This window comes from Leptonychotes weddellii, chromosome 9, assembly GCF_054177405.1.
Source record: "Leptonychotes weddellii isolate Sample4059 chromosome 9, ASM5417740v2, whole genome shotgun sequence".
Lineage (NCBI taxonomy): Eukaryota > Metazoa > Chordata > Mammalia > Carnivora > Phocidae > Leptonychotes > Leptonychotes weddellii.
Window position 1 is genome coordinate 73,954,968 of NC_138377.1, and position 13,781 is coordinate 73,968,748.

The following is a 13,781-nucleotide window of genomic DNA, read 5'->3' on the forward strand; positions in this document are numbered from 1 at the left end:
TTTAGGACCACAAAAGAAAGCAAAGCAAAGAGCTGGAGAAATAGCATCTCTTTATAAATAATCAAGGTTACCTAATCAGAATTAAGTTGGCAAATCAAATGAACATGCAAGATACAGAATACAACACAGACTGCAATGAAAAAAATTTTGCTTACAAGGACTTAGAGCTTATGAGCAATGAATTCCTGCTGAAGATGAAAGCCAGACATTTTCCTGTATTTAATATCCTCCCCAGCTGAAGTTTGTTGTGGCTAATAAAATTGTGAAGAAGATGAGTGACAGAGTGTAGGGAGAGATACCAACATCCTTTAATCAATTTAAGAACATTTATGATGTCACAGTCAGAACCCATCAATAGCCTAGGCCAAAATCTCAGAACTAGAAATACCACAACAAACTTTATAATGAAATAACTAATTTAAAGGTATCAGCCCAGCAGTTAAGAGGCTCTGGTCATTTTAAGATACGTTCACAAATTCTTTGGTAACTTTCTCTTCAAAAGGCAGAACCTAATTCCTTCCCCTCTCCTAGCATGACTCCCGAAACTAGATCATAAAAGGCATTGTGCCTCTTCCTTGCTTGCCCCCCACCCCCCATCACTTACCCTGGGGAAAGCCAGCTGCCATGTCATGATACTCAAGCAGCCCCATGGAAAAGTCCACACAGCAAGGAACTGAGGCCTCCAGCCAATAGCCTGCATCAACTTCCTAGGCATGTAAGTAAGCTACTTTGGAAGTAGATCCTATGGCTCTAGTCAATCTTTCACATAACTGTAACCTTAGCTGACGGGAACTTTGTAAGATTTTCTGAGCTAGAACCACCTACCTAAGTTGCTCCCAAGTTCCTGATCAACAGAAACTGCAGGGCTAAAATAACTGACATACAATATAATCAATGAGTGACCAAACAAGTTACCAATCCCACATTTCTTAAACTCCAAGGGAATGTCAGAACTCTTCACAAAATTCTATTTTAAATACTGATGTTGTAATTTTAGCCTGGGGGACATTCCCTCAGATGAGAATACACACCAAGTTCCAAAGGGAAAACCAACACAAATACAAAGCACCACTATTAAGTCATTCAGGAAACATTTACTTTTTTGTGCACAAGACCGCAAAGACAAGAGGGACTATATAAAATGTCCAAACACCTGAATTGTGTTCTCACTTGGGGAAGAAAAAGGAATGATAAAAAAATAAAAATAAAAAATAAAACGACAGAACTGCTTAGTAACACTTCTTCTTTTCTTTTTTTTTAAAAAAGATTTTATTTATTTATTTGACAGAGAGAGAGACAGTGAGAGAGGGAACACAAGCAGGGGGAGTGGGAGAGGGAGAAGCAGGCTTCCCGCGGAGCAGGGAGCCCGATGCGGGGCTCTATCCCAAGACCCTGGGATCATGACCTGAGCCGAAGGCAGAGGCTTAATGACTGAGTCACCCAGGCTCTTTCTTTTTTCATGTTAAGCTTAGTTTCAGAGCTTCTAGAAATAGTGAAACTATCTCTGTGGAAGAGAGTACCTTTCCATTAATTAATTTCCATTAATACCGTTCTACCAGTATTCACTGGAGTTTTCTACCATATAAAAAAAAAGGGTAGTTAACCACTTTGCAATCCCACCAATTGTCTCTCTTGCATGTTCAATTTCCTTCTTCGTGGGCTTTTTCCATTTTAGTCTTCAAATCTGAGTCTCCTCTCCCCTACAAATTCAACTTTGACTTAAACCCAGTGTCCCTCCTTAAATACCTCCCTATTCTTCTTTTTAACTGTCACACTTCATTGAACACTTCATGTGCTCTCCACACTTTCTAACCAGAATCTCTCTCCCTGTAAATCCCTGCATCTGGGCCTTCTGTGTTCTATCTACACTCACAACAACAAAAGCTACTAATCTCGTCCCTGTGTATTTGCTTTAAACTTAATATAGAATTTATCATTTTCTTGGATCTTCTCTTGAACTCTGGGTTTTGGAAGTGATTCCTTCACTGACAATGCTCATCCATATCAAATCAATCAAGAGTCCCTTGACCCTTTCTTTAAGATTTATTTATTTATTGCGGGGGCGGGCAGGCAGAGGAAGAGGAAGAGAGAGTCTTAAGTAGACTCTGCATGGGGCTTGATCTCATGACCCTGATATGACAAGCAGAAATCAAGAGTCGGGGCTTAACCAACTGTGCCACCCAAGAGCCCCATTGACCCTTTCTCTATAATCGTTCAGTTACTACCATTTCTGTTGAGTCCTTAGTACTTGATACTTGCAACCTTGTTTAACAGACTCCTTAATATGGACCCCTGGTGTCTCATCTTTCATGACACCACACTCTGAGATTAATCTTCATCAAATACCAATAACCGAGATCCCCACTGGTGTGCTCAGTGATCTGAGTGATTAAATGGCCTTCGTGAAACTGGCTATCAGATTACTCCTTCCAATGGCTTGACAGTAGCCGCCAAAAGTTTATTTCCCCAAGACTACAACTATAGCATCTATGTAATAACACAAGCCAAAAAGAGGCTGAAACTCCTGGTTTAATATCTAAACCCCAACAGACTGGCATTTAAAGACTCCTACAACTTACCTTAGTAGCCCTTTCTTTTGTTTAGCTCCAGTGTTTAACTTGGAATATCCTTCCTCCTACCCAGATCCCTATCACTTGAAGTTCAACTTAAACAACACCATTTTAGGCACCTGGGTGGCTCAGTCGGTTAGGTATCTGCCTTTGGCTCGGGTCATGATCTCAGGGTCCTGGAATCAAGCCCCAAGTCGGGCTCCCTGCTCAGCTGGGAGCCTGCTTCTCCCTCTCCTTCTAATAAATAAATAAAATCTTTAAAAAAAATAAAATAACACCATTTCTATAACAACTTCTTTGTCCATTTCAATCTAAGGTGATTTCCCATTCTGAACTTTACCACTAATCATCCACCACCAATCTGGCAATTAATCATGTCTTCTTTCAATTCTTGAGTCATTTTTGTTTTTAAAGTCTTTCTAAGAGGCGCCTGGGTGGCTCAGTTGGCTAAGCGTCTAGCTCTTGGTACTGGGTCAGGTCATGATGTCAAGGCCGTGCGACTGAGCCCTGTGTCTGGCTCCACACTCAGCTGGGAGTCTGCTCAAGATTCTCTCTCTCTCTCTCTGCACACCCCCACCCTGTGCTCTCCTTCTCTCAAATAAATAGATCTTTAAAAAAATAAAAAATGAAGTCTTTTTAAGTTTGTGTGTTTTTCTACATGCATGAATGATTTTTCAAACCAGAAAGCAGGGACCATGACTGTTAACACACCTTGCCCACAGCAGACACTGCTGACTAACAGGTTGGTAAACAACATTAATTACATATGCTCTCTGTGGGAGTAGACTGACATTGAGAGGAGGTGATTCTAAAGGTAGTCGGACCAGCAGAAAAAAGGAGCATCAGAGAACCCCTGATCATTAAGCCAATACCAAATTCTACCACCAGAGATTCCTTCAATCAATAAATCAGTTCTTCTGACATATAGAATGATGCACCCATTCACTCCAATTGGCCTTGGTCCTGAACAATTAAAAACAGCATGAAGAGGGCACCTGGGTGGCTCAGTTGGTTAAGCGACTGCCTTCGGCTCAGGTCATGATCCTGGAGTCCCGGGATCGAGTCCCACATCGGGCTCCCTGCTCGGCGGGGAGCCTGCTTCTCCCTCTGACCCTCTCCCATCTCGTGCTCTCTCTCTCTGTCTCATTCTCTCTCTCAAATAAATAAATAAAATCTTTAAAAAAAAAAAAACAACAAAACAGCATGAAGAAAGAGAGAAGGGTGTGTGAAGAAAAAGGAGTACTTCCCCCAGTAAATAGTGGGTCCTCCCCTCTATCACCATTCCTTACTCAATTAGGCTTCTTTTACTATCCAGACTAGTGGTCTACAAAGAAAGCTTCATATGCAAGATTCACAAGGTAAATAATATTAACATGTTAGGCTAAGTGTATCATTTTAAAGAAAATAATACACAGGTATAGTCAAAATGGATTAAACATATTTTAGTAATGGGGACATAACCAAAAAATTTGGGGACCAGTGGCCTATGTATCTACAATGTTGAAGAGTTTAAAATAAGATTTATGAGCTGATTCTAAAATTTACATAAGAATGCAAAGAGCTAAGAACAGCCAAGGCAATACTGAAGGAAGATGAAGCTAGAAAATCTGTGCTACCAGTGATCAAGACTTATTATGAAGCTATAGTTCATACAGGGTGGTACTGGTTCAAGGATAGACAAATGGACCAATGGAACAGAAAAGAGCCCAGAAACAGACCCATACACGTACAGCTACCTATTTGGCAAAAGTGATGCTGACGGCAGTAAGGATGGTCTTTTCAATAAACGGAGCTGGGTAAAATCTCTATTTATATGCAAAAAAAAAGACAATCCTTAAAAAACAGACTAAAAAACCACCACAATTCCCTGTAGATTGGAATATGAAAGGTAAATAAAAAAAAAACTTATGGAGAAAAATATAGAGGATTACCTTCATAACCTTTGTATATAGACAAAGATTCCTTCAACAGGACACAAAAATGCTAACTATTTAACAAAAGACACCACTGAGAGTGCAAAAGTAAGCTACAGAGTAGAAGATAATCTGCAATACATAAGGACTACAAATCACTACGAAAACACAGACAGCCTCATAGAAAAATAAGCAGTATCTTGAATAAGAATTCATAAAGGAGGTTATCCAAATGGCTAATAAGCATTAGGAAAGGTATTCAATATCATTAGTCATAAGAGGAATGTAATTTAAAGCCACACAGAAAGGCTACTAAAATGAACAAATAATACAACATTCTGGCAAGGATGTGGACCAACCAGAACCTCTCATATGCTGTTAATGAGAGTGAAAACACTGGTGCAACTGTTTGAATTTTCACTAAAAGATCTGTACGGTAATACAACAGTAGTATTTGTAACAAGAGAAACTAGGAATCACCCAAATATTTGCCCACAGTAACTCTTGGGAAGGCAAGGCAGTGGAGAGGAAAAGTGAATGGAAGTGGACATAAGGGACTTCTGGAGTAGAGTTCCAGTAGTGTTTGTGAAGTAACTCAGCTGTATGTACACTTACGATTTGTGCACTTTCCTATATGCACGTTAATATCTCTAGAAGGACAGCCAACACAACAAAAGAGAAGATATAAAAAGTTTTATATGCTATACTTATTATTTCTCTCTAATCTACTTGGCTTGTTGTCTACTAAAGCAAAGCAAATGCTCATTTTTTCAGAATCAAGTTTCCTGCTTCTTAGAATCATGAGTTCAAATAGTTGCTAATTAATTCTCTTAGAAAAAAAAAATTTTTTTTAACTTCCCTAATAACTTCGTTAGGGTACTGGTTATTACTCAAGAATTTTCTTCCTACTCCCACAATCTTTAAAGATGGACTCCACATTTATGTCAGTCCTTTTCTAATCTTTCAAGGCTTTTCGCATCCTTCCTAAGTTTGTAATTCACCATTTGAATTACAGCAAATATCTCAAGTTATACTGTCAGGACATTTACTGAAAATAGTAAGCATACTTAGTTATAAGTCTATTTCCTGTGAAAACAAAAAACTCTGATTCCACAGTAGTAGGGTTCCTATTTAAACAAAGTGGTCTTCCACAGGATTTGTAAATTATATTAACAGTGCCAGAACTGTTTTTTTAGACCTCAAAAACAGCGAACAAGTCTTATCAGGAATGATAGGCACAAAGCAAACATAATGAATTTATCCCACACATAAGAGCCTAAGACCTTATATTTAAAACCAATTGAAAAACATCAGCACAACAGATAATTATTACATTGAACTCTTAGCACTGTTAACTAATATTTGACATTTTCTTTTTAAAAAAGACTCATTTTTGTCAATTTTTTTTTAAATGAAAAACTGGCAGGATCAGAGTAGACTATGAAATTTCAAAGTGTGGTTTTGATGTCTGTATGTATGCTAAAATTATCATGCGTTTTAAGTTTTAACTTTTATATTCTTAACTAATGAGTTTTGGAAATCTGTTCTTTTTTTTTTTAAGATTTTATTTATTTATTTGAGAGAGAGAATGAGAGAGAGAGAGCACATGAGAGGGGGGAGGGTCAGAGGGAGAAGCAGACCCCCCGCTGAGCAGGGAGCCCGATGTGGGACTATCCAGGGACTCCAGGATCATGACCTGAGCTGAAGGCAGTCGCTTAACCAACTGAGCCACCCAGACGCCCTGGAAATCTGTTCTAAAAGATTAGGTGTCCAAAATTTCATTCTCTACTCTTCTTTGCATAACAGACAAAACCAATGTTCTCTAGATAAATTAGATAAATGTTTCTTGACTAAGAAAAACTCAGTTCAGAGAAACCAGTGTGAGAAATAGGACAGTAGTGGTGACAGGCACCTTCTAACAAAGCCATTCTTGGGGGGATAGTTCCCATAATAAACTACTTTGCTCAAGTTTGGATCAGCTGGGTTCTTTCAAAATTAATTATCTTTATTTATACAATCTTTGAATACCAGGGATATAACAGGTAGATACCAGAATATACTAAGACAGAGATGGACCTTGACTACTAACTAGAAGTCAGGGTAACTACACAGTGAAATGTGCATTCAGCTCTCTGAGCAATTTCTGAAAGTGAGACTCTTCCTTAAGTTCCAAATGTCAGTTTCGTTCTTTTGACTATTAAAAAGAATGATCGAGAATCTTCTACATGGTGACTCTATTTATCTAGTCCTCTGACTATCCTAATATTATGAGGTCATATAATGCTGTATTTTTCAAACTGTGATTAGTGAGGGTCATGAAATCATTTTTTAGTAGGTTCTAACTAACATTAAGAAAAAAAAGAACTAAAAAAAATCAGAGTACATTGTACATGAAGGTTAAGTATAGTCTTGTGAATATTTTGTTATAAAAATTTATGTATGTATATGTAGTATTTCGTGTATCTACATACTTAACAGGTGGTGATAAAAAAATATTCTTAACAAAATATTCTTGAGTTATGGTCACACTTCAAAAGCCACAGATATAATGGGCTTTATTATACTTTTATTAATTGTTACATATGAAGTCTCAACAAAACAATTCTTTATTCAGAAGTCAGGTCAATCTTTAAGACTAGATATCATATAAAGACCATTCTGCTTAGTTGAAAGCAACAATTTCTTATAACAGATTAATAAACTCTGGCAAAATACACTGCCTGGTTGATATTTTAATATATACATGTTGGGGATAAGGATGATGAGACCAAAAGCAGAGCAGTGTTTCTACATACACAGAATTAGCTTTCAGCTACCCCTGACCTACTGGTTGTGTACATGGTAAGCCCCTATGAGAGCAAATGTCCATTCACAACATGAAATAAAATTAAAGAGGAAATGAAAGTGAATCTAACTTCAATTAGATAACCTTACAGATTTCACTACCAACTTCCCATAAGGCACATGACCCATATCTGAATTTCTCAGGAAATTCATTAATTGATACAAGGACCTCACTGAACAGATACAATGAATATACTACTGTATTTTCAGAAAGCAGAAGAATACAAATAAGGGAAAGAGGATCTCTGAGTGTTAAGAAAGTTGCAGGTATCTACATAAGAAGGCATAATAAACCCTTAGGAGAACGGTGCTTCCTGTACCAAAGTAAAACTAGCAACAACTTGGGGCGCCTGGGTGGCTCAGATGGTTAAGCGTCTGCCTTCGGCTCAGGTCATGATCCCAGGGTCCTGGGATCGAGCCCCGCATCGGGCTCCCTGCTCGGCGGGGAACTTGCTTCTCCCTCTCCCTCTACTGTTCCCCCTGCTTGTGCTCTCTTGCTCTATCAAATAAATAAAATCTTTAAAACAAAACAAAACAAAACAAACTAGCAACAACTTCTAACTATAGTAATATAAATTACCAAATGTAGGTGGACCAGTCTATAGGAAGTTAAGCAACTCTTGACCAGTTACAGCAATATTTCACCAGATGGAAGTCACCCCATCACCACTGACTACATTATTCCAACAGGACTGGAACCTAATTCTATTCTCCTTTTTGCATTACCGATCTTCTCTCCAGAGTCCAAAAAAGCACATGGAGCAATGCTTGAGAAACCAATTTGGAAAACAGAAGGAAGTCATATGAGTTCTTCAGTGTACAGGGGACAAATACCAGATCCCACCAAAGAATATCCAGCATTCAATAGCAATTAACTGTAAGACTAATGACCCCCTAAATTTTTTAAAGGACACAAGGAAAATGCCCTGCCTTAACTTTTAATTTTCTTGAAGGACCGTAACATATAAGTACACAAATCTCTTTTCAAAACTCTCCAGTGTTACCATTTCAATCTGAATAAAATCTAAATCCTTGCACGACCTGATGATGTCCTTATGATCTGGACCTACATCTACAACGTTATTTCCTGTCACTTTCTCTCTTACCTACTCTATAATGGCCAGAACAATTATATGAAAAAGTGTTCAACATCCTTATTTTTCATGGAAATGCAATTTAAAATTGAGATAAAGCGGTAACACTACAAATGCAACAAAATGGACTGACAATATCAGGTATAGGCAAGGATGATGAACAGCAGCAAACTTCTCACATTTTGAGTAGGAGTATAAATTTCTAAAACCATTTTGGAAAAAGGCTTGGAAGGGGCTACTAAATCTAAACATACATATACCTGATGATACAGCAATCTCATTCCTAGATATAAACCCCAAAGAAATTAGTGCTTACATTTACCAAAAGACATGTACAAGAATATGCAATGCACTTTTATTTACAATAGCCCTCAAATGGAAGCAACCTAAATATCCACCAACAGTAGCACAGGTTAATAAATTGTGGTCTATTCAGACAATGGAATACTTCATAGTATTACAAAAGAATGCTACAATGCAACATGGATGAATCTCACAGACATAATATTGAGGGAAGGAAGCTGGACACAAAAGTGCACATACTGGATAATTCCATTTACATTAAGGTCAAAACCAGGCAAAAATAATCTGTGGTGATGGAATAGTTGTTTTGTTGGTTTGTTCTGAAATGGAGGTATTAAATGGGAAGATGCATGAGGGAGACTTCTAGGTGCTGGAAATGTTCTATACCTTAATCTAGGTATAATCTAGTAGTTATGTAAGTGTATCCACATGGATAATTTCGAAGAGTTGTACATTTAAATTCCACGTAATTTACAGTAAAATTATATACAAAATACATATTAAATATACACACATGCACAAACACGCACCCATACACATACAAAATGTCTATGAAGTGATAGTGAGTTATAACTCAGTACACTGCTCCCACTCCTCTAGGAACTTGTGGCTCCACGAGGCCATCACTGACTTTATTATTACTTTTACTGACGCAAAGAGAAGGGAAGTGAGTACTACACCACGGATAGCTGATGGTGAAGTAAGTGCTTACCTTTAACAAAGGGCAGCTGCAAAGGTTGGGAAAGGAGAGTGGAAAATTAACCCCAAGAAGGAAATCCTTGTTTCTCAGATATCTCTGCTGGCTCTCCCCTTCTGGCTCTCCCCAGGAGCGCAGCTGATGGAGCCTGTAGGAGGCTTTCAGAGACAGGAAAAGAGCTAACCATCTGAAACAGACCACAGCAGACATGCTTATTCAGTGCTCCATGGAGGTTTGAGGGTAGTTCAGAGCAGTGAGGAACCTTGTCTTTCATTCATGTGTCTCTTTAGTACATCTTGAGCATTTTAGAAACAGTTCTTTCCTACTTTCAGATAAAGCCATTTCACACTTCTCTTCTATAAATTCTGTCTTTGGCATGACTTGGTTTGCTACTATGAAAACTAAAATCCTCCATAAAGCTCCACTCAGTGTTAAAGAATATCTAACTCTATCACAAAAATTCTATTATAAAAACATCCTCATATTAGGGAGACAGCCTTTTCTAACAAGGTCACTGTTTATTACATAAATACAAAATAATAACATAAGTGAAAACCATTATTCCAAAGGAAAAGAACACAGAACTAAGTTTCCCAGAATAGTTAAGGCAGGCTATGCTGCAATCACTACCAAGTAAAGGACTCACTAGCCACACTCTGCCTGCAGAAGCAAATACAACATAGGAGACTAACTAGAAATTAAGGAGACTTAAAGACCTTCTGGTAGCATTTGGGGGTTGAGCCTAAATAATTTTTACTTAAGGTATATCATGAAGCATCATGCAATTATTAAATGATCAAAAGAAAATCATGATTCCCTTATAAAAATTTTTACTCTTAACGAGAAAAAAATAAGAGGCTTGCTAAGATAATACAATATTAAGTATTTAGTTTCACAGTTCAAACTCTCTCCCTGTTTATTCCCAACTGCTCTCTCATCAAATTAAGCAAACTTCTCACCTGGCCAAAAGTCCCTGAAGCATGAGGTTTGCCATTTCTGCTGGAGATACATCAATAAAGCGAAGGAAGGAGAAACAGCTTTCTTCATTAACACCTGGAATATCAAAGGACAAAGTTAAACCCAACACTAAGCCAAGAGATAATAGTCAACTAAAGCTACTAAACTGCTGTCTTTTTATTTAAGAATGAAAAGATATCTAAAGGTTTCAACCCAGCCACTATGATGGAAGTCAGGGTGTCATATTTTTGTACTACAATTGCAAGTGGGAGAGGCAGACCTATGAGATATGGCATACATGGACCAGAGGGGAGTTGGCTCATCAGCTACCTTTGGGCTTTTTGGATCCTTGGCTAATCACCTTTCTCTTTTTATCACGGAAGGAAAAAGAAAAGTATAGAGTTAGAAGATTCTGAAACTTTGCCTAATACCAGGGACAATGCTCAAAGGTAAGCTGCTCCTTTCCCTTAGACTAAGGATGAAGGAACTAAGTCACATTAATGAAAGTCCAGCATTGTCGACTCTGTCAAGTTTCAAGGGTATAAGAAACTCTTAAGAGGCAGGTATAAAATAAAGATGGAAGGTCAATGTAATAGTTGTTAATTGCTTCCTGTTATAGCCACAAATCATAGCATCTATAGATGAAGACAACTAATTTACTTAAAGCTTATCAAGATTTATTTAGATCCAGCATGCAGGCAAAACCACTGCTAGTTGAGTATCAGTCATTCAGCAAAACAAAGACCATTCTGGTAAACCCTGGCATAATTTCTTTCCCAAAAATCAAAACACCTACCTTTTCTGTGAAAGAGAGACTGCTGGATATAGTCTGGTGCAAATGGAGAAAGAAGAACCCTTAACCACCTGTAAAATCAGTAAATAAAATAAAATAAATCCAAATATAAAAATATTGGGAACTAGATTAGAGGTCCAAAACTTTTAGATTTCAAACTGTTTTCTACTTTAAAGAGGTCTGTTGCCTTATTACCAGGCAAAAATCATGGCATAAATGTCAGACAGTACTAAGTAATTAATATAGATATAAGAAAGTAATACAAGTTCAAAGTGGTCTCATTTCATTTCAGAGAATCACAATTCCAAGCTCTAAGTTACCATATACCATATGAAACAAACAGCACTATAGCTCTGGTCTGTTTCCCCCTGCCCATCTAGTTGAGTAATAGTCTGGAGCTATCACAGACTATTTTTTTTTAAATATTTATTTATTTATTTTAGAGAGAGAGAGAGTGGGAGCAGGGGCAGGGGGAGAGGGAGAGGGAGAGAATCTCCAGCAAACTCCTAACTGAGCGGGGAGCCCGACATGGGGTTTGATCCCATGACCCTGCGATCATGACCTGATCTGAGATCAGGAGTCAGACACATAATCGACTGATCCACCCAGGTGCCCCACAGACAAAGAAGTCTTAAAATTAAACCCAAGGGGTGCCTGGGTGGCTCAGTCGTTAAGTGACTGCCTTCGGCTCAGGTCATGATCCCAGGGTCCTGGGATCGAGCCCCACATCGGGTTCCCTGCTCCGTGGGAAGCCTGCTTCTCCCTCTCCTACTCCCCCCGCTTGTGTTTCCTCTCTTGCTGTGTCTCTCTCTGTCAAATAAATAAAATCTTAAAAAAAAATAAATAAATAAACCCAAGAAATGTGTCTCAACTTCAGTTTCATTAGGCTAAATATTGTTGATGATTATTTTGGTAATGCTGCTTATATTATTTCTCTACAGAAAGAACTTTCTAAATCCATGATTCTCAAATGTTGATGTGCACAAGAATCCTTTGGGAGCTTGTTAAAAAAAATCCAGAAGCCAGGGATAGCCTCATTCCCAAGTATAGAATGAACCTACACACATTTTCTGAATGGAACTGGTCTCTAGCATATTATATTAACAACCACTTCACCTTTAACCAAATCTGTCACTGCTGATTCTGGCAGGAAGGTAAATTTGATTAATCTGAAATCCAATCAGTTCTCCCACAAGTGCTATTGCAAGTATAAAATAAGCCACCGCAAAACAATTTCAGTACTAGAGCAGAGACATATGATGATCTCTCTTGGTACAAGTACACATTTGCACACACGTGCACATTTCTCAATCAGAAAAGCAACCAGAAGTGGCTAGAGCTATTAAGGTCATCCAATTAAACCCCGATACTGCACAGATTCCTACCACAACGTTCCCCAATAAATAGGTGTCCACCTTATACTTAAATACCTCATTGTTGGGGAACTCAAACACTCTCCACTAAACCCCAAAATCACTAAGCCACAAAACCCCAAATTACAAAAACACCCTAGAGTGAACAGATATTAATATGTGCTCACCTGTCACGTGAATGGTTGAAGACCCTGATCTGTCCATGACGGTAGATAAACTTTGAAATCTGGTATGGCTTTAAGGAAATATGAAATGGAGACCAAGTTTCTTGTCGTTCAAATAACTCTGGGTGATTACACACCTAAGAGGAAGGAAAATGACAAGACACCACTGTCATGTGCAGACATCACTCTCAGAAATCATGGGGAATCCCAAACCCTGAATGTTTGCTTTTGTGAATATATACTTTCTCATTTCCTCTCTTTTTAATAAATAGCCTTTATCTGACCTAGGTTAGAGCCTTCTTCTTGAAATGGGTTAATGAGACAACTCCAAGGCAGCTGACCTAAAATCTTACCTTCCTAAACTGCATGACCAGATTCATGAGGCTGCTGGTGGTGGTCTGTGCTTGCTGGGTAGAGCCCATAGAAGACTGCAATAAATCCTCAATAGAAATTTTGTTCTTTAGTGCCTGATATAGAAGCTTCTGTCGGCTGGTCAGCTGGCAATACATCAGAATCTCAATCTAAAAATCAATAAGGATATTTATATTTTGAAAACCAGTTTCTAAGAGAAATCAGTATCAGCCTAAGAAACACATGCAAGCCAGATTATGACTGAACAGACAATATACCTATCTCTAGAAACTCAGTATCTCTATAAGCCCGGGATGTGGCTAATTATCCAGAAAAATATTCTTTTCTTGACACTCTTCCCTGTCACTCACTTTACATGCTGTCCCTGAGAAATCTCTTCCATTTTCAATAGCACCAACTGCTATCCATTGCAGTGACTTGCAAAAATATTTTCCCTACCATTCCCAGCCCCATATTTTTTCTTTTCTTTTTTTTTTTAAGATTTTATTTATTTATATTCATGAGAGACAGAAAGAGGCAGAGGGGGAAGCAGGCTCCATGCTGAGCAGGGAGCCCGATGCGGGGCTCGATCCCAGGACCCTGGGATCATGACCTGAGCCGAAGGCAGTCGCTTAACGACTGAGCCACCTAGGCGCCCCTTTTCTTTTTTTTTTTTTTAAAGATTTTATTTATTGCGGCGCCTAGGTGGCTCAGTCGTTAAG

General features: G+C 38.3%; 1 protein-coding gene across 1 annotated transcript in view; it reads right to left on the bottom strand.

Moving 5' to 3' along the window:
• INO80 (INO80 complex ATPase subunit) overlaps nucleotides 1–13,781 on the bottom strand; it is a 101,020-nt gene that overhangs the window by 52,338 nt on the left and 34,901 nt on the right. The window contains 5 exon segments of the mRNA XM_081830962.1: nucleotides 9,437–9,608; nucleotides 10,381–10,474; nucleotides 11,175–11,242; nucleotides 12,712–12,845; nucleotides 13,062–13,343. Coding sequence (XP_081687088.1) covers nucleotides 9,437–9,608; nucleotides 10,381–10,474; nucleotides 11,175–11,242; nucleotides 12,712–12,845; nucleotides 13,062–13,343 — 750 coding nt within the window.